This window comes from Doryrhamphus excisus, linkage group LG3 (genome assembly GCF_037039965.1).
Source record: "Doryrhamphus excisus strain RoL-2023G ecotype Guam linkage group LG3, RoL_Dexc_Guam_v1.1, whole genome shotgun sequence".
NCBI lineage: Eukaryota > Metazoa > Chordata > Actinopteri > Syngnathiformes > Syngnathidae > Doryrhamphus > Doryrhamphus excisus.
The window spans coordinates 3,506,884-3,534,764 of NC_136359.1; the positions used below are offsets into that span (position 1 = coordinate 3,506,884).

Genomic DNA, 27,881 nt, shown 5'->3' on the forward strand with positions numbered 1-27,881 from the left:
CAATGCATGACCACCATCGGTTGGGGGGGGGGGGTGTTGTTGACTCTGTAGTGAGGATTTAATGTGTCTGCATAAATCAGCACACACTCCAGTGTAACTAATCAAGAAGCAACACAAGCGCCGCTCTCTGTCTGTCTGCTGTGTGTCAATACCAGCGGCCCCCATAAAGCAAAAGGAAAAGGGGGTGGGGGGGGGCAGCATTGCCATGCAGCACACGATGCACACAGGGACACCAGGCGAGTCCATTCCACCCCTTCCTCCTCCTCCTTCTGCATGCTGATCACCAAGAGAGAGAGATGGCCAGCCCCCCCCCCCCCCCCAGCTGCTCACATCACTTTTTTAGGCAGGCATAGGCGTACACATCTTTAGTTCATGTGTGTCAATGCAAGGCCCACTCAAACCTTCACCGAATCAGTGGGGGGGAATAATTATTGGTAATTATTTGATATTCTGTGTTTTTTTTGTTTTTTTTTGGAAATAAGTCTAGCCCCCTGGGCTGCATAGTGGACGAGTGGTTAGCGAGCTGGCCTCGCAACTCGGCAACCCAAGTTCAATTCCACCCTCGGCCATCTCTGTGTGGAGTTTGCATGTTCTCCCCGTGCATGCGCGGGTTTTCTACAGGTACTCCGGTTTCATCCAACATTCCCAAAAAAACATGCTAGGTTAATTCGCGACTTCAAATTGTCCATAGTGGTTAGCGCGCAGACTTCACAGCTAGGAGACCAGGGTTCAATCCCACTCAAGGCCATCTCTGTGTGGAGTTTGTGTTTTCTCCCCGTGCATGTGTGGGTTTTCTCCGGGTACTCCGGTTTCCTCCCACATTCCCAAAAAAACATGCTAGGTTAATTTGCGACTTCAAATTGTCCATAGTGGTTAGCGCGCAGACTTCACAGCTAGGAGACCAGGGTTCAATCCCACTCAAGGCTATCTCTGTGTGGAGTTTGCGTTTTCTCCCCGTGCATGTGTGGGTTTTCTCCGGGTACTCCGGTTTCCTCCCACATTCCCAAAAAAACATGCTAGGTTAATTCGCGACTTCAAATTGTCCATAGTGGTTAGCGCGCAGACTTCACAGCTAGGAGACCAGGGTTCAATCCCACTCAAGGCTATCTCTGTGTGGAGTTTGCGTTTTCTCCCTGTGCATGTGTGGGTTTTCTCCGGGTACTCCGGTTTCCTCCCACATTCCAAAAAAAAACATGCTAGGTTATTTCGCGACTCCAAATTGTCCATCGGGGTTAGCACGCAGACCTCACAGCTAGGAGACCAGGGTTCAATCCCACTCAAGGCCATCTCTGTGTGGAGTTTGTGTTTTCTCCCCGTGCATGTGTGGGTTTTCTCCGGGTACTCCGGTTTCCTCCCACATTCCCAAAAAAACATGCTAGGTTAATTAGCGACTTCAAATTGTCCATAGTGGTTAGCGCGCAGACTTCACAGCTAGGAGACCAGGGTTCAATCCCACTCAAGGCTATCTCTGTGTGGAGTTTGCGTTTTCTCCCCGTGCATGTGTGGGTTTTCTCCGGGTTCTCCGGGTACTCCGGTTTCCTCCCACATTCCAAAAAAAAACATGCTAGGTTATTTCGCGACTCCAAATTTTCCATAGGGGTTAGCGTGCAGACCTCACAGCTAGGACCCCAGGGTTCAATCCCACTCAAGGCTATCTCTGTGTGGAGTTTGCATGTTCTTCCCGTGCATGTGTGGGTTTTCTAAAGGTACTCCGGTTTCATCCAACATTCCCAAAAAAACATGCTAGGTTAATTCGCGACTTCAAATTGTCCATAGTGGTTAGCGCGCAGACTTCACAGCTAGGAGACCAGGGTTCAATCCCACTCAAGGCTATCTCTGTGTGGAGTTTGCATGTTCTCCCCGTGCATGTGTGGGTTTTCTCCGGGTACTCCGGTTTCCTCCCACATTCCCAAAAAAACATGCTAGGTTAATTCGCGACTCCAAATTGTCCATAGTAGTTAGCGCGCAGACCTCACAGCTAGGACCCCAGGGTTCAATCCCACTCAAGGCTATCTTTGTGTGGAGTTTGCGTTTTCTCCCCGTGCATGTGTGGGTTTTCTCTGGGTACTCCGGTTTCCTCCCACATTCCCAAAAAAACATGCTAGGTTAATTCGCGACTTCAAATTGTCCATAGTGGTTAGCGCGCAGACTTCACAGCTAGGAGACCAGGGTTCAATCCCACTCAAGGCTATCTTTGTGTGGAGTTTGCGTTTTCTCCCCGTGCATGTGTGGGTTTTCTCCGGGTACTCCGGTTTCCTCCCACATTCCAAAAAAACATGCTAGGTTAATTCGCGACTTCAAATTGTCCATAGTGGTTAGCGCGCAGACTTCACAGCTAGGAGACCAGGGTTCAATCCCACTCAAGGCTATCTCTGTGTGGAGTTTGCGTTTTCTCCCTGTGCATGTGTGGGTTTTCTCCGGGTACTCCGGTTTCCTCCCACATTCCCAAAAAAACATGCTAGGTTAATTCGCGACTTCAAATTGTCCATAGTGGTTAGCGCGCAGACTTCACAGCTAGGAGACCAGGGTTCAATCCCACTCAAGGCTATCTCTGTGTGGAGTTTGCGTTTTCTCCCTGTGCATGTGTGGGTTTTCTCCGGGTACTCCGGTTTCCTCCCACATTCCAAAAAAAAACATGCTAGGTTATTTCGCGACTCCAAATTGTCCATAGGGGTTAGCACGCAGACCTCACAGCGAGGAGACCAGGGTTCAATCCCACTCAAGGCTATCTCTGTGTGGAGTTTGCGTTTTCTCCCCGTGCATGTGTGGGTTTTCTCCGGGTACTCCGGTTTCCTCCCACATTCCAAAAAAAAACATGCTAGGTTATTTCGCGACTCCAAATTGTCCATAGGGGTTAGCGCGCAGACCTCACAGCTAGGAGACCAGGGTTCAATCCCACTCAAGGCTATCTTTGTGTGGAGTTTGCGTTTTCTCCCCGTGCATGTGTGGGTTTTCTCCGGGTACTCCGGTTTCCTCCCACATTCCAAAAAAAACATGCTAGGTTAATTGGCAACTCCAAATTGCGTGCAGACTTCACAGCTAGGAGACCAGGGTTCAATCCCACTCAAGGCTATCTCCGTGTGGAGTTTGCATGTTCTCCCCGTGCATTGCAAGGTTTGCTCCCACATTCCAAAAACATGCTAGGTTAATTGGCGACTCCAAATTGTCCATAGGTATGAATGTGAGTGTGAATGGTTGTTTGTCTATATGTGCCCTGTGATTGGCTGGCCACCAGTCCAGGGTGTACAACGCCTCTCGCCCAAAGACAGCTGGGATAGGCTCCAGCACCCCGTGACCCTCGTGAGAATAAGCAGTAGAAAATGAATGAATGAAAGTCAACCCCATTACAAAGATATGAACAATCATAAAAAAATTTTTTAGTTTGAGACCCCTGGTATAAAGTTACAAAATCGACTGGGGATCAAATACTTATTTTTCCAGACCCAAAGATCAAAAGAGATCCTCAGTAAAAATCCTCATTAAAAATCTTTTGTACTTTTGCTGCAAAAATGTTCATTCGAAGGTTTGAACTGATCTCTGATGTCCTCTTATGGCTCATATTTAAGCGTTTTAACGCATCACGCTGTCCACATATCATAAAAATAACAGCAAAACTGATTTTTTTTTTTTTTTTTTACTTTCTGTCCTGCATCCTCGTTGATTCACATCTCTGTGGCTTCCCTTTCCCTCATTCCGTCTTTAGCAGCAACAAAGAGATTAAAGAGGGATTACTTCTGACATGTCAATGTGATGTGCCTGCTGGCTACTTTTTTTTTTTTTTTTAACCTCTTCTTTCTCATGCGAACGACACACACACACACACAAAGACACGGAGGTCCATGCTAAATCCTCACATGCTCCTCAATGTCACGTCCACTTCCTTGAAACACTTCCTGCTAACTCTGTGCGTGCTTGCCCTCATGGTAGTGGCGCATAAGATGTGGCTGATAGGTGCTGTGCTGAGCAAGCAAGACAAGATGGATTGGCAAGGCAAGGAGAGAGACGGTGTTACCTTTTCTTTTTACAGGGAAAGGAGTGATAACCTTTTGTTGGGATTCAAAGCAGGGAAATACACTATTGATTACATGGGAGGAAGTGGAATACGGCCAAAAGGAGTTTCAAAAAAGTTGCCTTTGTCCACACACACACACATACATATGCGCTTGATACCACTCATTATTTAGGCAAGAGAGAGGGAACAGAAAGTCCCATAATGCACTGCTTCAAAGTGGAAATTAATGCAAGGAAAATGATTCGGGTTAGTACCGTATATAAGGATCATTATACAAGGTCATTTGGTGCCACATATTAGTGTGTGTGTATAAATTTGGAAATTCCGTACATAAGACGACAAATTTCTAGGAAAAGGATAGTCATATATTCAGGTTAGTACGTTACATAAGGATGTGTGTTAGTGAGTGACAGAAAAAATAGTCATTTAGTGCCACTTATTAGTTTGCATGTATAACTCTTTACTTTCGCATATAAGACAATTTTTTTCTAGGAAAAGGATGGTCTTATATTCGGGTTAGTACAATATATATGGATGTGTGTGAATGAGTGACACAAAGAATAGTCATAATGTCAAATAGTCAAAATGTCAATAAAATCTTGACATCCCGAACATAAGACGATTTACTAGGAAAGGATAGACTTATATTCGGATTAGTACATTACATAAGGATGTGTGTTAGTGAGTGACACAAAGAATAGTCATTTGGTGCCACTTATTAGTTTGCATGTAAAATCTTGACATCCCGTACATAAGACGACATTTTCTAGTAAAAGGATAGTCTTATATTCGGGTTAGTACGTTACATAAGGATGTGTGTTATTGAGTGACAGAAAAAATAGTCATTTAGTGCCACTTATTAGTTTGCATGTATAACTCTTTACTTTCGCATATAAGACACTTTTTTTCTAGGAAAAGGATAGTCTTATATTCGTGTTAGTACAATATATATGGATGTGTGTGAATGAGTGACAGAAAGAATAGTCATTTGGTGCCACTTATTAGTTTGCATGTAAAATCTTGACATCCCGTACATAAGACGACATTTTCTAGTAAAAGGATAGTCTTATATTCGGGTTAGTACAGTACATAAGAGTGTGTGTGATTGAGTGACAGAAAGAATAGTCATATGGTGCCACTTATTAGTTTGCATGTAAAATCTTGACATCCCGTACGTAAGACGACATTTTTAGGAAAAGCATAGTCTTATATTCGGGTTAGTACAGTACATAAGAGTGTGTGTGATTGAGTGACAGAAAGAATAGTCATATGGTGCCACTTATTAGTTTGCGTGTATAACTCTTTACTTTTGCATATAAGACAATTTTTTTCTAGGAAAAGGATAGTCTTATATTCGGGTTAGTACATTACATAAGGATGTGTGTGAATGAGTGACAGAAAGAATAGTCATTTGGTGCTGCATATTAGTTTGCATGTAAAATCTTGACATCCCGTACATAAGACGACATTTTCTAGGAAAAGGATAGTCTTATATTCGGGTTAGTACGGTATATATGGATGTGTGTGAATGAGTGACAGAAACAATAGTCATTTAGTGCGACTTATTAGTTTGCGTGTATAACTCTTTACTTCCGCATATAAGACAATTTTTTTTTCTAGGAAAATGATATTATTGTTATTCTTATATTTGGGTTAGTACGATATATACGAGTATGTGTGTGAGTGAGTGACAGAAAGAAAAGTCATATAGTGCCAAATATTGGTTTGCGTATATAAATCTTTATATCCCGTATATAAGTTGACATTTCCTAAAGAAAGGATAGTCTTATATTCGGGTTTGTATTATACACATACAATAGTGACATTAATAGATGATACTGATACAAAACATGATTTAAAAACACAAACGGGTAATGAAACTATGGTCTTATATTTATGGTTGTCTTATATTTTAAGTACATTTAGTATTGTCGGATTACATTATTAGCAAAATAATTGCATTCATGAAGATAAGTGCACCATAATAATGATAATCGGGATATTTTTAGTAACTTTTGTAGTTTGTGTGCACGTGTGTGTGTGTTTATATGGCTCCTGCCGACTTTTCCTGTCCTTTCTTTGCATCCAGTCGTCCTGGAAACCTGGCATCTATTTTAAATACTTAAAAAAAAATAATAATAAATTTCCCTGGTGTGTAGCCCACCTAAGAGGTTGCAACACCACCAGTTGCCCCCACATTTAGGAGCGCCACAGGGCTCAACCAACCCAATCCATATGATGCACACACATCCAGACGACCTTGGCCTGCTTTCATCCTTCGCCTTATAAAGAAACGTGTCTCTCCAACAGGAGCTCTAACACTTTTCCACATGCGAGTGAGTCTGTGCTGTGAGACGACGACGATGACGAGTCGCACCGGTGAGGCGGTCAGTCCAATCCAAACATTGTCCCCAAATTAGGCGACAGGACCTTTACACTGATTCTGGAAAACTGCAGTCTACTAAATTAGTTTCAGAATTTTCAATGGGAATAAGCCACTTCATGCGTAGATGCCATTTTTTTTTTTTTTTGCAGTGAACCGGTGCTGGTCGTTATGATTCAAGGCCATTAAAGTTGTGTCATCACGATGTGCGCGCCACCTCTACCTCCCTAACTGCGCCCATCACAGTCAACAGTGCCACACTTTGCGAGTGGTGGCGGGAGGCAGCAAAGATTTATTCCCTTTTCTGTGCTGGCACTGCAGAGGAAGGCGATGGGTGCCACCAAAAACCATCAGTGCTCCTTTTATTTATTCACTACTTATACAAATTACAATAATAATAATAATAATAATAATAAAGCATTTTCTCATTAGTCATGTACACCATTGTTCACTACAGATTTTTTTTTTTTTTTTTTTTGGATGCGTCGCACCCTGCAGGGCTGGTATTGACCAGTCAATGCATTGAATGGAACTCCTGCATATTAAGTTCTATTCAAAGTACAACAGACATGTCGGCGAAATATTGCAAAAAAAAAAAAAAAAAAAAAAAATGAAAGAACTCACCGATATGGATGATGGAGTCCGAAAGCGCACACTTCCACTCCTGGCTCCAAATGCCAGCCATAAGGAACATAGCCCAAACAACTCTCATGTTGTCCAAAATAAGATACTGGAATTAGTCTCCTCCCTGTTGGGAAAAAAAAAGCAGATCCAAGAAAAAAGAGGGAATCTTCTTTTTTTTTTTTTTTTAGTCCATCTAATTCCTCACTACAGCACAGAAGAGGGGTCTAAGAGGGGGATAAGTGCTCCCTCCTTGGGTTAAATCATATTGTGTCCGAGAGGAGAGGCGCGAAAGCCGCAGACGGCGAGCAGCATCCGAGCGGATAAGCAAAAAGAGGAGAGAGGAGGAGGAGGAGGAGGAGGGAGAAATCTGCAAGCCTGCGATGGCAATGCTGAAACATTCAGCTCCCTGCTATATAATCACGCTTTATTGCAGTTGTCCCCCCCCCCACACACACACACAACACAACACAATCCAACAGGAGCCTCAACGGAGCAAAACTTCCATCGTTCCCATTTGGCGAGGATGATTCTCCCCGTAGTCACTTCCACTTCTTAGTCCCGAAAGAAACCAGAGGTAGCATATTCCCAAAATCCCAAACCCAGAAGAGGATGTCTTCACTGATGAGGATGATGAGGATGATGAGGATGCGCACACAGCCTCAGTCAGTCGCACTCTGTATGCGGGTACTCGCGCTAAGCCCGGCGTGCACGCAGGAAGGGGGAAAGAGGAGGTGTTCTTGATTGTGTGTGAATGTGTGTGTGGAGGAGAGAGCGAGTGGGAAGGAGAGAGCGAGCGAGCGAGCGCGAGAGAGAGAGAGAGAGAGGGGAGGTCTGTCTGGCTTGACTTGATGAAGAGAAGCACAATATGACTGGCTGCACGGTGGAGAAGTGGTTAGCGCACAGACCTCACAGCTAGAAGACCCAGGTTCAATTCCACCCTCGGCCATCTCTGTGTGAAGTTTGCATGTTCTACCTGATTTTTTTCCGGGTACTCCGGTTTCCTCCCACATTCCAAAAACATGCTAGGTTAATTAGCGACTCCAAATTGTCCATAGGTATGAATGTGAGTGTGAATGGTTGTTTGTCTATATGTGCCCTGTGATTGGCTGGCCACCAGTCCAGGGTGTACCCCGCCTCTCGCCCGAAGACAGCTGGGATAGGCTCCAGCACCCCCCGCCACCCTCATGAGGAAAAAGCGGTAAAAAATGAATGAATGAAAAAATGTCACATAGAGGATCTTTGGCTAGCACTTTTTGCAATACAGTCAAACAACAGAGCATTGCTGTCACATAGAGGATCTTTGACTAGTGTTTTTGTAGGGGCTTCTTGAACAAAAAAACACTCTTGTCTTAAAGAAGATCTTTGACAAGCATTGTTGCAGTAGGTTCTTTTAAAAAATGTCACCTAGAGGATCTTTGGCTAGCACTTTTTGCAATACAGTCAAAGAACAGAGCATTCCTGTCAAATAGAGGATCTTTGACTAGTGTTTTTGTAGGGGCTTCTTGAACAAAAAAACACTCTTGTCTTAAAGAAGATCTTTGACAAGCATTGTTGCAGTAGGTTCTTTTAAACAATGTCACCTAGAGGATCTTTGGCTAGCACTTTTTGCAATACAGTCAAAGAACAGAGCATTCCTGTCAAATAGAGGATCTTTGACTAGTGTTTTTGTAGGGGCTTCTTGAACAAAAAAACACTCTTGTCTTAAAGAAGATCTTTGACAAGCATTGTTGCAGTAGGTTCTTTTAAAAAATGTCACCTAGAGGATCTTTGGCTAGCACTTTTTGCAATACAGTCAAAGAACAGAGCATTCCTGTCACATAGAGGATCTTTGACTAATGTTTTTGTAGGGGCTTCTTGAACAAAAAAACACTCTTGTCTTAAAGAAGATCTTTGACAAGCATTGTTGCAGTAGGTTCTTTCAAAAAATGTCACATAGTGGATCTTTGGCTAGCACTTTTTGCAATACAGTCAAACAACAGCGCATTCCTGGCTCATAGAGGATCTTTGACTAGTGTTTTTGTAGGGGCTTTTTAACAAAAAAACACTCTTGTCTTAAAGAAGATCTTTGACAAGCATTGTTGCAGTAGCTTCTTTTAAACAATGTCACATAGAGGATCTTTGGCTAGCACTTTTTGCAATACAGTCAAACAACAGAGCATTCCTGTCACATAGAGGATCTTTGACTAGTGTTTTTGTAGGGGCTTCTTGAACAAAAAAACACTCTTGTCTTAAAGAAGATCTTTGACAAGCATTGTTGCAGTAGGTTCTTTTAAAAAAAATGTCACATAGAGGATCTTTGGCTTGCACTTTTTGCAATACAGTCAAAGAACAGATCATTCCTGTCAAATAGAGGATCTTTGACTAGTGTTTTTGTAGGGGCTTCTTGAACAAAAAAACACTCTTGTCTTAAAGAAGATCTTTGACAAGCATTGTTGCAGTAGGTTCTTTTAAAAAATGTCACATAGAGGATCTTTGGCTAGCACTTTTTGCAGTACAGTCAAAGAACAGAGCATTCCTGTCACATAGAGGATCTTTGACTAGTGTTTTTGTAGGGGCTTCTTGAACAAAAAAACACTCTTGTCTTAAAGAAGATCTTTGACAAGCATTGTTGCAGTAGCTTCTTTTAAACAATGTCACATAGAGGATCTTTGGCTAGCACTTTTTGCAATACAGTCAAACAACAGAGCATTCCTGTCACATAGAGGATCTTTGACTAGTGTTTTTGTAGGGGCTTCTTGAACAAAAAAACACTCTTGTCTTAAAGAAGATCTTTGACAAGCATTGTTGCAGTAGGTTCTTTCAAAAAATGTCACCTAGAGGATCTTTGGCTAGCACTTTTTGCAATACAGTCAAAGAACAGAGCATTGCTGTCACATAGAGGATCTTTGACTAGTGTTTTTGTAGGGGCTTCTTGAACAAAAAAACACTCTTGTCTTAAAGAAGATCTTTGACAAGCATTGTTGCAGTAGGTTCTTTTAAACAATGTCACATAGAGGATCTTTGGCTAGCACTTTTTGCAATACAGTCAAGCAACAGAGCATTGCTGTCACATAGAGGATCTTTGACTAGTGTTTTTGTAGGGGCTTCTTGAACAAAAAAAACACTCTTGTCTTAAAGAAGATCTTTGACAAGCATTGTTGCAGTAGCTTCTTTTAAACAATGTCACATAAAGGATCTTTGGCTAGCACTTTTTGCAATACAGTCAAAGAACAGAGCATTCCTGTCACATAGAGGATCTTTGACTAGTGTTTTTGTAGGGGCTTCTTGAACAAAAAAAACACTCTTGTCTTAAAGAAGATCTTTGACGCATGCACGATGAGCACATGGAAACTCCACACAGAGATGGCCGAGAGTGGAATTGATCTCGGGTCTCCAAGCTGTGAGGCTTGCATGCTAACCACTTATCCACCGTGCAGCCACCTTTTCATGGCTGCTACTTTACAGTAAAGGTCCACTTTTATGTAAAACGTACTTTTTAATGAAGTTCGAAGTAAAATGTCTCATTTTTTTCATTCATTTTTTTTTTTTTTTTACTTATGAGAGACGTTCAAATGCTTGCTTTTGAAGTTATGACATAACACCACGAAGGGAAAAACCTTCCTCATGGACATACCACCCTCTATTATATGAACTATAACCATAATTTGATAATACATTGTACATAATGTAACGTACATGTCCCAACTAGCGAATAATGAATCATAATATTAAGATACGGCTATCTTAATCATAGCTATAATGATAACAAAACAAGAATTACCCATAACCCATTGTGACATCACAATCACATTCAACCCCCCCCCCCCCCCCCCCCCCACCCCAATCCGCCACAATCATGTGTTTTTCCACCGCTGTCTGTCCTCCCTGAAGGGATGCACTCACGGGGGTTCCTATTTAATCTGCCTCAGACCTTGGATTAGGGATTAGAAGGATTGGGTGCCTCGGGGCTAGCCTTGGACTCAAGCATTTGTCCGCATTCAAGGAACGGCACATAAGACGAGGAGGAAGTGATAGGACCACTAATGCTGTCAAAGCCGCCCCTCTCTCCCGCTCTTACCCGGATATTTATGACCACGTGTGTTGTCACCGTTGGCGCCGACATCTTTTCAATCTGGAAACTACAACAGCGCCACCGGACAACGAGGATCGTTTTGCTTGTTCTTTGGCTTTCCTGCAACACAAAAAACAATGAGGGACCGTTTTGCTGTCATGTTGACGATCTTTAGACGTGTTGTTGAAGTAAGTTATTTCAAATAGCAAGGCGCTCTTGAAATATAGAGGATCTTTGACTAGTGTTTTTGCAGGGGCTTCAACAAAAAAACACTCTTATCTTAAAGAAGATCTTTGACAAGCATTGTTACAGTAGGTTCTATCCTAACAACAAAGTATTCCTGTCACATAGAGGATCTTTGACCAATGTTTTTCAGGGGGTTCTTAAATTAAAAAAAAATCACTCGCCTTAAAGAAGATCTTTGACAAGCATTGTTGCAGTAGGTTCTTTTAAAAAAAATGTCACATAGAGGATCTTTGGCTAGCACTTTTTGCAATACAGTCAAAGAACAGAGCATTCCTGTCACATAGAGGATCTTTGACTAGTGTTTTTGTAGGGGCTTCTTGAACAAAAAAACACTCTTGTCTTAAAGAAGATCTTTGACAAGCATTGTTGCAGTAGGTTCTTTAAAAAAATGTCACAAAGAGGATCTTTGGCTAGCACTTTTTGCAGTACAGTATATCCTAACAACAAAGTATTCCTGTCACATAGAGGATCTTTGACCAATGTTTTTCAGGGGGTTCTTAAATAAAAAAAATCACTCGCCTTAAAGAAGATCTTTGACAAGCATTGTTGCAGTAGGTTCTTTAAAAAAATGTCACATGGAGGATCTTTGGCTAGCACTTTTTGCAGTACAGTATATCCTAACAACAGATCATTCCCGTCAAATAGAGGATCTTTGACTAGTGTTTCAGGGGGTTCTTAAACAAAAAAATCACTTGTCTTAAAGAAGATCTTTGACAAGGTTCATTAAAAAAATGTCACATAGAGGATCTTTGACAAGCACTTTTTACAGTACAGCATGTCCTTCAAACAACAAAGCATTCCTGTCACAGAGGATCTTTGACCGATTTTTAAGGGGGTTCTTAAACAAAAAATCACTTGTCTTAAAGAAGATCTTTGACAAGCATTGTTGCAGTAGGTTCTTTAAAAAAATGTCACATGGAGGATCTTTGGCTAGCACTTTTTGCAGTACAGTCAAACAACAGAGCATTCCTGTAACATAGAGGATCTTTGACTAGTGTTTTTGCAGGTGGTCCTTAAACAAAAAACACTTTTGTATTAAAGAAGATCTTTGACAAGCATTGTTGTAGTGGGTCCTTTTAAAAAATGTCACATAGAGGATCTTTGACTAGCACTTTTTGCAGTACAGTATATTCTAACAACATAGCATTCCTGTCACATAGAGGATCTTTGACTAGTGTTTTTTGCAGTACAGTATGTCCTTCAAAGAACAGGTCGTTCGTGTTACATAAAGGATCTTTGACAAGCATTGTTACAGTAGGTTCTTTAAAAAATGTCATAGAGGATCTTTGACTTGGTGTTCTTAAAAACAACACTGTATGTACCCTGGTCATATAGAGGATCTCTGTCTAGCGTTTTTGCAGTACATCCTTAAAAACAGCAGATCCAGGTCCTGTCATATAGAGGATCTTTGACTAGTGCTTTTTGCAGTACAGTATGTCCTTCAAAGAAAAGAACAGGGTATTCCTGTCACATAAAGGATCTTTGACAAGCATTGTTGCAGTAGGTTCTTTAAAAAATGTCATAGAGGATCTTTGACTCGACGTTCTTAAAAACAACAGCGTACTCCTGTCATATAGAGGATCTCTGTCTAGCGTTTTTGCAGTACATCCTTAAAAACAGCAGATCCAGGTCCTGTCATATAGAGGATCTTTGACTAGTGTTTTTTGCAATACAGTATGTCCTTCAAAGAAAAGAACAGGGTATTCCTGTCACATAAAGGATCTTTGACAAGCATTGTTGCAGTAGGTTCTTTAAAAAATGTCATACAGGATCTTTGACTCGGCGTTCTTAAAAACAACAGCGTACTCCTGTCATATAGAGGATCTCTGTCTAGCGTTTTTGCAGTACATCCTTAAAAACAGCAGATAGGTCCCCTCATATAGAGGATCTTTGACTAGTGCTTTTTGCAGTACAGTATGTCCTTCAAAGAAAAGAACATGGTATTCCTGTCACATAAAGGATCTTTGACAAGCATTGTTGCAGTAGGTTCTTTAAAAAATGTCATAAAGGATCTTTGACTTGGTGTTCTTAAAAACAACAGCGTACTCCTGTCATATAGAGGATCTCTGTCTAGCGTTTTTGCAGTACATCCTTAAAAACAGCAGATAGGTCCTGTCATATAGAGGATCTTTGACTAGTGCTTTTTGCAGTACAGTATGTCCTTCAAAGAACAGGGCATTCCTGTCACATAAAGGATCTTTGACAAGCATTGTTGCAGTAGGTTCTTTAAAAAATGTCATACAGGATCTTTGACTCGGCGTTCTTAAAAACAACAGCGTACTCCTGTCATATAGAGGATCTCTGTCTAGCGTTTTTGCAGTACATCCTTAAAAACAGCAGATCCAGGTCCTGTCATATAGAGGATCTTTGACTAGTGCTTTTTGCAGTACAGTATGTCCTTCAAAGAACAGGGAATTCCTGTCACATAAAGGATCTTTGACAAGCATTGTTGCAGTAGGTTCTTTAAAAAATGTCATAGAGGATCTTTGACTCGACGTTCTTAAAAACAACAGCGTACTCCTGTCATATAGAGGATCTCTGTCTAGCGTTTTTGCAGTACATCCTTAAAAACAGCAGATCCAGGTCCTGTCATATAGAGGATCTTTGACTAGTGCTTTTTGCAGTACAGTATGTCCTTCAAAGAAAAGAACAGGGTATTCCTGTCACATAAAGGATCTTTGACAAGCATTGTTGCAGTAGGTTCTTTAAAAAATGTCATAGAGGATCTTTGACTCGGCGTTCTTAAAAACAACAGCGTACTCCTGTCATATAGAGGATCTCTGTCTAGCGTTTTTGCAGTACATCCTGAAAAACAGCAGATCCAGGTCCTGTCATATAGAGGATCTTTGACTAGTGTTTTTTGCAGTACAGTATGTCCTTCAAAGAACAGGGAATTCCTGTCACATAAAGGATCTTTGACAAGCATTGTTGCAGTAGGTTCTTTAAAAAATGTCATAGAGGATCTTTGACTTGGTGTTCTTAAAAACAACAGCGTACTCCTGTCATATAGAGGATCTCTGTCTAGCGTTTTTGCAGTACATCCTTAAAAACAGCAGATATGTCCCCTCATATAGAGGATCTTTGACTAGTGCTTTTTGCAGTACAGTATGTCCTTCAAAGAAAAGAACAGGGTATTCCTGTCACATAAAGGATCTTTGACAAGCATTGTTGCAGTAGGTTCTTTAAAAAATGTCATACAGGATCTTTGACTCGGCGTTCTTAAAAACAACAGCGTACTCCTGTCATATAGAGGATCTCTGTCTAGCGTTTTTGCAGTACATCCTTAAAAACAGCAGATAGGTCCCCTCATATAGAGGATCTTTGACTAGTGCTTTTTGCAATACAGTATGTCCTTCAAAGAAAAGAACAGGGTATTCCTGTCACATAAAGGATCTTTGACAAGCATTGTTGCAGTAGGTTCTTTAAAAAATGTCATACAGGATCTTTGACTCGGCGTTCTTAAAAACAACAGCGTACTCCTGTCATATAGAGGATCTCTGTCTAGCGTTTTTGGAGTACATCCTTAAAAACAGCAGATATGTCCCCTCATATAGAGGATCTTTGACTAGTGCTTTTTGCAGTACAGTATGTCCTTCAAAGAACAGGGTATTCCTGTCACATAAAGGATCTTTGACAAGCATTGTTACAGTAGGTTCTGTAAAAAATGTCATAAAGGATCTTTGACTTGGTGTTCTTAAAAACAACAGCGTACTCCTGTCATATAGAGGATCTCTGTCTAGCGTTTTTGCAGTACATCCTTAAAAACAGCAGATAGGTCCTGTCATATAGAGGATCTTTGACTAGTGCTTTTTGCAATACAGTATGTCCTTCAAAGAAAAGAACAGGGTATTCCTGTCACATAAAGGATCTTTGACAAGCATTGTTGCAGTAGGTTCTTTAAAAAATGTCATACAGGATCTTTGACTCGGCGTTCTTAAAAACAACAGCGTACTCCTGTCATATAGAGGATCTCTGTCTAGCGTTTTTGGAGTACATCCTTAAAAACAGCAGATATGTCCCCTCATATAGAGGATCTTTGACTAGTGCTTTTTGCAGTACAGTATGTCCTTCAAAGAACAGGGTATTCCTGTCACATAAAGGATCTTTGACAAGCATTGTTACAGTAGGTTCTGTAAAAAATGTCATAAAGGATCTTTGACTTGGTGTTCTTAAAAACAACAGCGTACTCCTGTCATATAGAGGATCTCTGTCTAGCGTTTTTGCAGTACATCCTTAAAAACAACAGATAGGTCCTGTCATATAGAGGATCTTTGACTAGTGCTTTTTGCAGTACAGTATGTCCTTCAAAGAAAAGAACAGGGTATTCCTGTCACATAAAGGATCTTTGACAAGCATTGTTGCAGTAGGTTCTTTAAAAAATGTCATACAGGATCTTTGACTCGGCGTTCTTAAAAACAACAGCGTACTCCTGTCATATAGAAGATCTCTGTCTAGCGTTTTTGGAGTACATCCTTAAAAACAGCAGATATGTCCCCTCATATAGAGGATCTTTGACTAGTGCTTTTTGCAGTACAGTATGTCCTTCAAAGAAAAGAACAGGGTATTCCTGTCACATAAAGGATCTTTGACAAGCATTGTTGCAGTAGGTTCTTTAAAAAATGTCATAGAGGATCTTTGACTCGGCGTTCTTAAAAACAACAGCGTACTCCTGTCATATAGAGGATCTCTGTCTAGCGTTTTTGCAGTACATCCTTAAAAACAGCAGATAGGTCCCCTCATATAGAGGATCTTTGACTAGTGCTTTTTGCAGTACAGTATGTCCTTCAAAGAACAGGGTATTCCTGTCACATAAAGGATCTTTGACAAGCATTGTTGCAGTAGGTTCTTTAAAAAATGTCATACAGGATCTTTGACTTGGTGTTCTTAAAAACAACAGCGTACTCCTGTCATATAGAGGATCTCTGTCTAGCGTTTTTGGAGTACATCCTTAAAAACAGCAGATAGGTCCCCTCATATAGAGGATCTTTGACTAGTGCTTTTTGCAGTACAGTATGTCCTTCAAAGAACAGGGTATTCCTGTCACATAAAGGATCTTTGACAAGCATTGTTGCAGTAGGTTCTTTAAAAAATGTCATACAGGATCTTTGACTTGGTGTTCTTAAAAACAACAGCGTACTCCTGTCATATAGAGGATCTCTGTCTAGCGTTTTTGGAGTACATCCTTAAAAACAGCAGATAGGTCCCCTCATATAGAGGATCTTTGACTAGTGCTTTTTGCAGTACAGTATGTCCTTCAAAGAACAGGGTATTCCTGTCACATAAAGGATCTTTGACAAGCATTGTTGCAGTAGGTTCTTTAAAAAATGTCATACAGGATCTTTGACTCGGCGTTCTTAAAAACAACAGCGTACTCCTGTCATATAGAGGATCTCTGTCTAGCGTTTTTGCAGTACATCCTTAAAAACAGCAGATAGGTCCTGTCATATAGAGGATCTTTGACTAGTCTTGTTGCAAAGTGTTTCTGTCATAAAGAGGATCTTTGACCGCAGTTCCTGAAAACCAGCAGATAGGTCCTGTCATATAGAGGATCTTTGACTTTTTTTTTCAACAAAAAATAAAGTTACACAGTAAATTGTGAGGACAAAACCATAACCGTCATGAAAGATGAGCGATGAATCACGTTACCATATAAAGCGCTGGAAGAGTCTTTGTGTCTTTATGCTAAAAGATTCCACTGTGTGAGACAAAGAAGTCAGAATGACAAAAAAAAAAAGCATTGTTGGACATTTCCGTAAAAAGTGGCGTTGATGTGTCCTCTTAAATGGCCATACTGATTGCCGTTCCACCGCCTTCCAACAGGAAGAAGCCAAGCCTCTAAATGTGGCGAGTGGTGAAAGTGACACTAAAAGCAAACATTACAATGTCAGGAACAGCAGAACCTGTGATTATTACTCTTGGCGGATGTGTTTACGTGGCTTCCAAACAAAAAGACCACAAAGCGATTATTGCAGACAGTCGGCGCCATCGCAATCACACTTTCTTTAAATGCCACTGGCAATACACACACTTCATTTCCACACACAGCAGGACCAACATGGAAACTAAAGGTGAACATGCGTCTTCTTTTTCAATACACTTTGAGAGCAAATATAATGTTAGAGGCTGCTGGATTACACAAAAAAATATTTTAAATGGGGAAAAATGTATGAATGGATTAGCTTCATGGGGAAATATTCATAAATAAACCACCTACACAGCTGCACGGTGAAAAAGTGGTTAGCACTGGCCTCACAGCTAGGAGACCCGAGTTCAATTCCACCCTCTCTGTGTGGAGTTTGCATGTTCTCCCCGTGCATGCGTGGGTTTTCTCCGGGTACTCCGGTTTCCTCCCACATTCCAAAAACATGCTAGGTTAATTAGCGACTCCAAATTGTCCATAGGTATGAATGTGAGTGTGAATGGTTGTTTGTCTATATGTGCCCTGTGATTGGCTGGCCACCACTCCAGGGTGTACCCCGCCTCTCGCTCGAAGACAGCGGGGATAGGCTCCAGCACCCCCCCCCCCACGCGACCCTCATGAGGATAAGTAGTAAAAATTGATTGAATGAACGTAAAAAGGACATACCACACGATGGAGCGTTGTTCCATTTCAGCACCACATATATGGACAGCTCCTGTGCTATCCTGTGTAGATGACATCTTGCGCCCCTCGTGATGATAAGCAGTAGAAAATGAATGAATGAATGAAACCAAAGACACCACCTCAGAGAAGAAAGCAGCGCCTGGGGCTGATGTTGGTGGCACGGCCCCAAGAGTGGACGAGATCTGGCCGGAGTTCCTTAAGGCCTGGGGGGGAGGGGCTGTGATCGTGTGGACATTGAGGGCACAAGAAACCACATATAGTTGGTGGGTAGACAAATGATTTTTTTCAGATTAAAATGAACAAAGCATTATTAGAGCCCTGTAGACATGACAAAACACGACTATAGTCACATTTATACTCTTTTTATTTACAACATATTGCGCAACTGCAGGGTCTTGAGACACATGCTAACTCGCAAACTAGAGAGCTAGCGACCTAAACGGTAGCCTTCAAGTTATTTCCTTTCAACTTAAATAGCCAAAAACTTACCACTTCCACACGGATAGGGAGGATAACTATTAACAGTTATTTAACCTTTAACATGAACATTAATCAAACGTAATAATTTTTTCTGGGTACATGATACCATACAGCATCCATATCAAACTTGCGCGGGACGCACTAACGTTACACTTTCATATCAAGGCGGGGGGCTCAAACTAGTGTGGCCCGCGGGCCGCGTGTTTGAGACCCCTGCTCTACAATAAGCAGCAATTTGTCGGGTGTTCACTTCAAATTTCTGCTTCTTTGGGCCCGTCATGGGAAATTGTTTATTCCCTCCCCAAATTTGGCCAATTTACCCAATTTATACTCTTTTTATTTACAACATATTGCGCAACTGCAGGGTCTTGAGACACATGCTAACTCGCAAACTAGAGAGCTAGCGACCAAAACGGTAGCCTTCAAGTTATTTCCTTTAAACTTAAATAGCCAAAAACTTACCACTTCCACACGGATAGGGAGGATAACTATTAACAGTTCAAACTTGCGCGGGCCGCACTAACATTAAGCTTTCATATCAAGGCGGGGGCCTCAAACTAGTGTCCTGCGGGCCACATTTGGCCCGCGGGCCGCATGTTTGAGACCCCTGGTTTAAACAGTCATTTACCTTTTTCCCCCCCCCCCGGTTATAATTGCTGTTGAGTGTAACAAAAAAAGGTCATTACCCAAACAACACCACTCTGACCAAACACTGGGCTATCTGTCATCTCTTGTTGTGCCATAAATTACCGCCGCACCTCTAATAGCTGGATGCAGCTCCTCGTTTATTCTGTGCTCTTCGCTGTAGTCACTCATTAAAAAGCTTCTCCCCTGGAGGCAAGATGTATGCGGTGTGAAGATAAGAAGGTCCCGCACATACATCATGCTATCTACTTGTGTTTTGACCATATTTCACGATGACATGCGGTCTACAAGGCGCCTCCATTTCAGCTGGCTGCTCCTCAGTAGTTATAGATTCTCTTCTCAATCAAGCGCCCAGACTCAAATGAAGTCCTCTGAAGTGAGCCATAAAATTAAATCCCTTTTTTTTTTTCCTCTCTTCTTTTTTGTGTGCAGTTAACCCAAGAGATAAAGAAGTAAGGCTTGATGGACGTGGCGGTGATGGAGGCAGACGTTGAGCGATTGAAGGGAAAAAAAAAGAAAGAAAGCGTGAGAGAGAGACGGAGAAAGAGGTAGATCCTCGCCCGGAGCCAAGCTATTTGAAGTAATGCAGGACCTTCTCAAGGGTAATTATATCACGAGTCTTTTTTTTTTCTTCATTGTGTTGGATGCTGGTGGGAGTCCACAAAACAGTTTTTTCATGGTAAAGAAATGTCCGAGTGATGATTTCTTTGTTGTAGGCTCAGTCGGAATGAGCTAACAAACAATGAAGGAGAAGCATTCACCGCCTACATTTTATCCAAGAGGAGACTGAGGGCAAAGTGCAGCTTATATAAGTCTGTACCACTTGTTGAACTTTATTTTTTTTGCATTATATTATGTTTGCTTTGCTATTATATTTTTGCTCTACTGTATTTGCTATTTGTACCTTATTTTATTTTATTATTTTACTATACTACTTTATATTGGACCATTCCCATTCCTCTGTGTTTTCTCTGTGAATTTATCTCAGAGATGAATAAAGGATCCACCCATCCATCCAATAGTAATGGTAATAATAATGGTTTAATTTCATTTGAACATGCATCAGATTACAATTGAATGCATCACATAATCAGTTCACAGTTCCACATGTCCGAAAGGAGTAGGAAGAAGCAAAGCTTATTAAATCCTACCCCTCCATCTGGTACTTTTACAATCAGTAACTGTTACATTTGTTCACTTCCTGCTTTCTTAATGTAGTTTAAGTTTTAATTTTATATATTTTTTTAAATATATTTTTTACATTTTATATGTTATATGTGTGGTAATATATAATTTTTTATTTTTTATTTTTTATTTTTTATTTTTTATTTTTTATTTTTTATTTTTTATTTTTTATTTTTTATTTTGTCATGTCATGTACCGAAGTACGAGGTGATATGAGCATCCAATGACATAATGGGTACCATAAGTAAGTGTCAATATGTATGTTCTGTATAGGCGGCATTATGAATTATCCTTACTGACCTTTTTTTGCAGTACATTTAGCGAGTGAAGATTGCTTTTATAGCGATTAGCCCATATTTCCACACAATAAGTAAGATATGGTAGAACCAGAGAGCAATAAAGAGTGTGGAGTGAATTTTGCTTTGTTCAATATTGAAATATTTCTGGCCAACTTATGTTGTATATTTGTAATATGAGGTTTCCAGCTCATATTTTCATCTATTGTGATCCCCAGAAATGTATTTTCGTTAACCCTTTCAATGTCTACACCGTCTATTTGTATTTGTTGGTACGTGTCCTTTCTGCTGTTACCAAACAGCATGATTTTAGTTTTATTTAGGTTCAAGGACAATCTATTATAATCAAACTATCTTATTAGTGACCATTTATTCGATGACATTTCTAATGATTTAGTCTGTACTCCCTCCGGGAGCAGTGGTATCATCCACAAATAATACAAGCTTTAAGTCTTTCATAACTTTGGAGATATCATTGATGTACAAGTGCCCCAGTATTGACCCCTGGGGAACTCCGCACGTAATATATGAACTTGCAGATGTGTATTAGTATAGTAATAATAATATAATGGATTTGATTTTACATAGCGCATTTCAAGGCACAACGCACTGAAGCCATTATTCTACATCTTTAGTACTTCATGCCTGAGGCCTCTCCGACCACCACCAAACATTCATTTGCATTCATACTCCAGTGTGAGCAGCACCCGAGGCAAAGCGTGTCTTGCCCAAAGACACAGTCACTGGGTGGAAGAGCAAGAATCGACCAGCAAACCTTCTGGTTTCTGGATGACCTGCTCTACCTCCTGAACCCCTACCGCGCTCTTATTAGCATTATGAAGTCCACATACATGGTCCGACACTTTTGTCAACATAAACTTAGAGACCCAGAGGGGTCATTTCTATAGAAATTGTTCTGTCCGGTCAGGATACGCTAATGTTAGCATGTGTTCCTCAAATGTTCAAAGAACCAAAGTTTTACAACCATTAAGAATTTTTTTTAAAAGAGCTGTCTCGTCTCCGGGCGGCACGGTGGACGAGTGGTTATAGCGCGCAGACCTCACAGCTAGGAGACCATAGTTCAATTCCACCCTCGGCCATCTCTGTGTGGAGTATGCATGTTCTTCCTGTGCATGCGTGGGTTTTCTCCGGTTTCCTCCCACATTCCAAAAACATTCCAAGGTTAATTGGCGACTCCAAATTGTCCATAGGTATGAATGTGAGTGTGAATGGTTGTTTGCCTACATGTGCCCTGTGATTGGCTGACCGCCAGTCCAGGGTGTACCACGCCTCTTGCCCGAAGACAGCTGGGATAGGCTCCAGCACCCCCGCGACCCTCGTGAGGAAAAGCAGTAGAAAATGAATGAATGTCTCTACACAGGATAGCACAGGAGCTGTCCACATATGTGGTGCTGAATGTGGTGCTGAAATGGAACAACACTCCATAGTGTGGTATGTCCTTTTTACAGTCATTCATTCATTTTGTACCGCTTATCCTCATGTGCATCGCACGGGGAGTGGGGGGGGGCTGTTGCTGGAGCCTATCACAGGGCACATATAGACAAACAACCATTCACACTCACATTCATACCTATGGACAATTTGGAGTCGCTAATTAACCTAGCATGTTTTTGGAATGTGGGAGGAAAAACCGGAGTACCCGGAGAAAACCCACGCATGCACGGGGAGAACATGCAAACTCCAACACAGAGATGGCCGAGGGTGGAATTGAACCCTGGTCTCCTAGCTGTGAGGTCTGCGTGCTAACCACTCGACCGCCGTGCAACCTGTTGGGGTTTTCATTAATACATTCATTCATTCATTTTCTACCGCAGCTAACCACTTGACCGCCAAGTTCATTTTAATAATTAGATTAATTAGATTAATTAGATTAATTAGATTAATTAGATTAATTTTGCCAATTAGATTTAGCCAATTTTGTCTTGGAAGGAGACCAGCATAGACCAACATAATACATAATACATATGAATAAAATAAGGTGTATAAAAGTGCGTATGTACTATGTCGGGTTCCAAAGTGGAGTGAAGTGAGGCAGCATACTAATTACATATCGATTGCTTATTTCACCTTTCTCACACGGCTCTTTCTCCAAAATGTCATTGCTTTCTTTGGGTCATGTAATCACAGCTGGGAACTCTCCTCTGTCATGTTGATTAAAAAGCAAACATAGGAAGGATTTCCATCACGGTATCCAGCCTAAAAAAACGTCATGGGGCCTTGTTGTCTTAAGTGTAACCGTGTTATTTGGGTGGGAAACAATACTCCATTCTTGGTAGTATTGATTAAATGCTTGGAAGTCACACTTCCACATGACGCAGCCTTTGAAAAGCCTCGGACATTTTAACCTCGAAGGAAGGTTTTCAAAGACGGTTGCGTGAGCTGTCAATGCTTTAATGTTGGCTAGTTGTTACCAATAAAAAGAGAAAAAATAATTTTACATAAAAGGCAGAAAAACTGAAAATTACTTAAAATTGTGGTATTTAAAACAATTTTTTGTCGGAATTTTTTAAATTTTGTTATAAGGTAAATTTCTTAAGAATTATATCTGACGTTCCTGCCAACTGTCCCTGTCCGTCCCAATATGTTGTGTGGGGCAACAGAGGAAATTGTTGTCTTCCTATGATGAAATTTCCAAAGTTGTCCTATTTTTGTTTCATATTCTGGATCATAGTATCTGGAATTATTATTTCATTATCTGTATGGGTCTTTGATATTTGGTAGAAGTTCTGTATTTTTTTCCCAAGTACTCTGACTAATATTTGTGGAGTTATACGCATTAATAACAAAAATGGCCCTAACTCACAATGTAAAAAAAAAAAATCCCCGCATCCACATCACACGTTCTTCCATATCTTTTGGCAATTCCTGAAAATTTCACAACAATCCATTCACAACTTGAAGTTATTTTGAACATAAAGAGATAAAAATATACCTATACAAATGTGCATATACAAATAAAACTAAATAACAAGGTTAGCATAACATAAAATGTAATCTGCCCGGCAACAAGTGTCTGCATATGAACATGACCAGGAAAAATAATGCTAATCGTAATAAATCACAGCTAACAACGCAAATGCAAACACATCAACAAAGTCGCTTTCATACTTTGTGTCTTTGTCCTGACAAAGCAGTTCTAATAAAAGTACAAGCATACATCACGGCGCATTTAGTGTTTTGTGACAAAATAGTCGTAAAACACGGACAGAGAAGGGAGGAGGAGTGAGGAAGTAGGAGACAGACGTGGCGAGTTGGAAGGGAAGGAAAAAGGCAGGATGTGGAAAGTGGGCCAGACTGCTATTAACAGCACACAACTGTTTCAAGCAGACATATGTACTGTGTATATATACAATATATATATATATATATATATATGTGTGTGTGTGTGTGTGTGTGTGTACTAACGCTCCACAAGCCGTGTCCTGTCATCAACACGCCCGCTTGGCCCACAGTGTTGATTGAATGACAAATTATTTAAAATAATCTTAATTATTCAACGTCTACCTGGATGCTCTTGGCTTTGTGTTGCATGCAGCCAAGTGTAGTACACACCAGCCAACAGCAGAGGACACTGTTTCTGCTCCAAGGCTTAACGTATGTGACCTCAGTTATGGCTGAAAAAAAACCCAAAATAAAATAAAATAAAATGGTGTCAAAGATGTGTGTATTGTGTAATATCAGCTTGGGGATTTTACCTCAATTGTGTTTCATTTTGTCTTTGTAATAATTTTGTTACTACACAGTAAACTACATGAGGAAAAAATGAAATTAAAATAATAAAAAATTATTTAATACATTTCTTAAATAATTGTATAATTTAATAAATAATTTAAAGAATAAAAAGTACCTTCCATGTCATACAAAATTAGTAAAAAATATAATTATTAAAATTTATTAAATTTATTTTAAATATAATATTTTAATTATAATGAAATGTATCAATTTCAATTATTTAATTAACACTTAGCAAAGAATTTTTTATTATTATTTATCATTATTACATAAACAGTTATTATAATTATTTAATTATTTGAATTAATTCATTTTAAATGAAATTAAAATAATAAAAAATATTTACTACATTTCTTAAATAATTGTATAATTTAATAAATAATTTAAAAAATAAAAAGTATCTTCCATGTCATAAGAAATTAGTAAAAAATATAATTATTAAAATTAATTAAATTTATTTAATATATATTTTAATTAGAATGAAAGGTATCAATTTCAATTATTTAATTATTAATTACTTAGTTAATTAATTTGTATTATTATTTATTATTATTACATAAACAATTATTATAATGATTTAATTATTTGTATTAATCCATTTTAAATAAATAATACAGTATGATAAAATACAGAAAATATTAAACCCACACTGTCAACCATAAAAATCACTAGCAACTACAAAAATAATTTATATGTATTCAATCATTATAAAAAACACAAAATAACGCAATTCAATGTCACATAAACACGTTACTATATATTATGTATTTTTTTAAATGTTATTTTAATTTAAAAGAAATCACCATCCCCATAAAAATCCCATAAAAATACAAATTAAAATTTAAATTAAAACTTGTAATTATGGCTTTTTTGCCCCAGAATATTTTGACTTCCAACTTCATACATACTTTTTAAAAAGTATTTTTCTCTTGTATTACCATTTTGCCACTAAAATGACATTTTTTCTGCCTATAATATTATGTTATTCCTGTAATATTATGACTTAAAATAAGAATAAATTAAATAAAAGATTAAAAAAAATTCCATCTATCTTCTATTATCCTCAATTGGGTGACAGGGGCATGCTGGAGCCTATCCCAGCTGACTTATGGTGAAAAATCACAGTTCCCTCTTCGCCACTTTTGGCACAAACCCTGGGTTTGACTCCGCCTCCTTTCTCCCTGCAATGTTTCCTAGAAAAGGTGGGCAATTAAATATTTATACAGGAAAAATGTCCACCATTTGCATATTTCTCAGTGAAAACCGCTAACGCAAACAATGAATCTCACCCCCCCAAACCCCCAAAAGTACACACATATATACAGTAGTTTGTTGTTTCACAGAGGACGCGATCCATTAACAAGATTTACTTGTCTTGTCACCATCCTGACCGCCGTTATTTCCCCTGACTCGCTTTCCGGATGAGGTCTGCACAGGTGGAATAATACACAATAATGTTTGTTTGTTTGCTTGTTTGGTCTACTGTACTAAACCGACACGCTCATCCTCAAGGAGCATCAGTATTAGTAGTAGTAGTACACGTATTCTACTGTGCAGGGGGATACTGTACCAAAGGAGAATTGGAATAAAGCTGTTCATAATGATATCAATGTCAGGGGGGAGAGGGAGTGAGAGGCTGTCAGACCTACCAACATGTACACATTTAGGGTACTCAACATGGGGGTTGGGGGGAGGTATAAATAAGTGAGAGCTTATTAAATCCATCTGGTACTTTTACAATCAGCAACTGTTATATTTGTTCACTTCCTGCTTTCCTAATATAGTTTAAGGTGTTTTTTTTTGGTTTTTGTTTTATTTTTTTAAACTTTTATTTTTTTTTTATTTTTTAATCTTTTAATTTAAAAAGATATTTTTTTAATTTTTACTACTATTTTTATTTTTATTTATTTTTTAACATGCTATGTTAATTGGTAATGGTAATGGTTTAATTTCATTTGAACATGCATCAGATTACAATTGAATGCATCACATAATCAGTTCCCAGTTCCACATGTCCAAAAGGAGTAGGAAGAAGCAAAGCTTATTAAATCATACCCCTCCATCTGGTACTTTTACAATCAGTAACTGTTACATTTGTTCACTTCCTGCTTTCATAATATTGTTTAAGGTGTTTTTTTTTAATTTTTGTTTTATTTTTTTTTACTTTTATTTATTTTTTTATTTTTTTTTTTACTACTATTTTTATTTTTATTTATTTTATTTGTACTCCGGTTTCCTCCCTCATTCCAAAAACATGCTATGTTAATTGGTAATGGTAATGGTTTTATTCCATTTGAACATGCATCAGATTACAATTGAATGCATCACATAATCAGTTCACAGTTCCACATGTCTAAAAGGAGTAGGAAGAAGCAAAGCTTATTAAATCCTACCCCTCCATCTGGTACTTTTACAATCAGTAACTGTTACATTTGTTCACTTCCTGCTTTCCTAATATAGTTTAAAGGTTTTTTTTGGGTTTTTTTTATTTTTTTTACTTTTATTTTTTCAATTGTGTAACTTTTTAATTTTTTTATTTTATTTTATTTTTCCTTTCCTAATGGAGTTTTTTTTTATTTGAATTCCATAAGAAATACAACACACATTTTTACAAATAAAAGCAAATTGCGTGCTTTTATTGTCCATTAAATGAAACTATGCGATTGCCGCCTCTATTTAATTAAGCACTCAACAGGTGTGTGCGGCCGACAGATAACCGCCGGCGTCTGTAATTAGCTAATACGGCTGTAGGCGACCTCCTGATGCTTCCACAGCAGATTTATCTAACTCTGCGTGCGCTTTAAAAATATTGCTATTGTTGTATGTATTGTTGTCATCTGCTATAATATTTTCACAATATTGCTTCTGTTGCCGCTGTGTTGTGCAATATACATAAATGGTCATGTGACTAAATCTTTGGCAAGAAAGTGCAAGCTGAAGATAAAAAAAAAAAGATGTGACTTAATCTTCTAATGACATCTAAAACACAGCGAGCAGAAGCCATATGGCAGGTTACTAGCTTGCATGATTGGCTTGTGTGTGTGTGTGTGTGTGTATGTGTGTGTGTGTGTGTGTGTGTGTGTGCAGGCAGCCTCTCCCCTCAGTCTCAACAGGCCAGTCAATAATCATGCAGCAAATGAGGCTGCTGTCACTGCACAGGAGCGCAACCTCCTCACACCCTCCCTCCCCCCAATTCCCATGAGCCTCCACTGTTATGTCACATGGCTCGTACCATGCCTGTGTATGTGTGTGTGTGTGCGTGTGTGTGTGTGTGTGAGTGTTGATCCTCCTTCTGTGTGAAAGTCAAAGACGAGCCGCCTTCTGCAGCTGCAGCGACTTGGTGAAGCCACTAAAAAGCAGACAGTGGTGCGTTCACTGTTCACTGTAAAATAAATACATCGTTCATTATTAAATGCCACAATTGCAACAAAAAATGGAGCTCGCGGCAACGGGGATCTGAAGAAATAGCTCACATTGTTTTGACTATTTTGTTTTTGGTGATGTCATTGTTGCTAGGCAGATTCCATGTCATTATTCATTTACTTATTATTAGCCCCAAGGTGCAATGTATGCATATTTATATGTTTGCATTGTTCAATAAC

General features: G+C 39.5%; 1 protein-coding gene across 4 annotated transcripts in view; it reads right to left on the minus strand.

Moving 5' to 3' along the window:
* Positions 1–7,771, minus strand: part of grid2 (glutamate receptor, ionotropic, delta 2) — a 487,185-nt gene extending 479,414 nt beyond the window's left edge. For all 4 annotated transcript variants that reach the window (XR_009129664.2, XM_058071482.2, XM_058071483.2 and 1 more), the window contains exon 1: positions 7,020–7,771. Coding sequence is in view for 3 of the 4 variants with exons in the window: in XM_058071482.2 (XP_057927465.2) it covers positions 7,020–7,107 (88 nt within the window). In the remaining variant the exon portion in view is untranslated. The remainder of the gene's footprint in view (positions 1–7,019) is intronic.
* Positions 7,772–27,881: the final 20,110 nt, after the last annotated feature.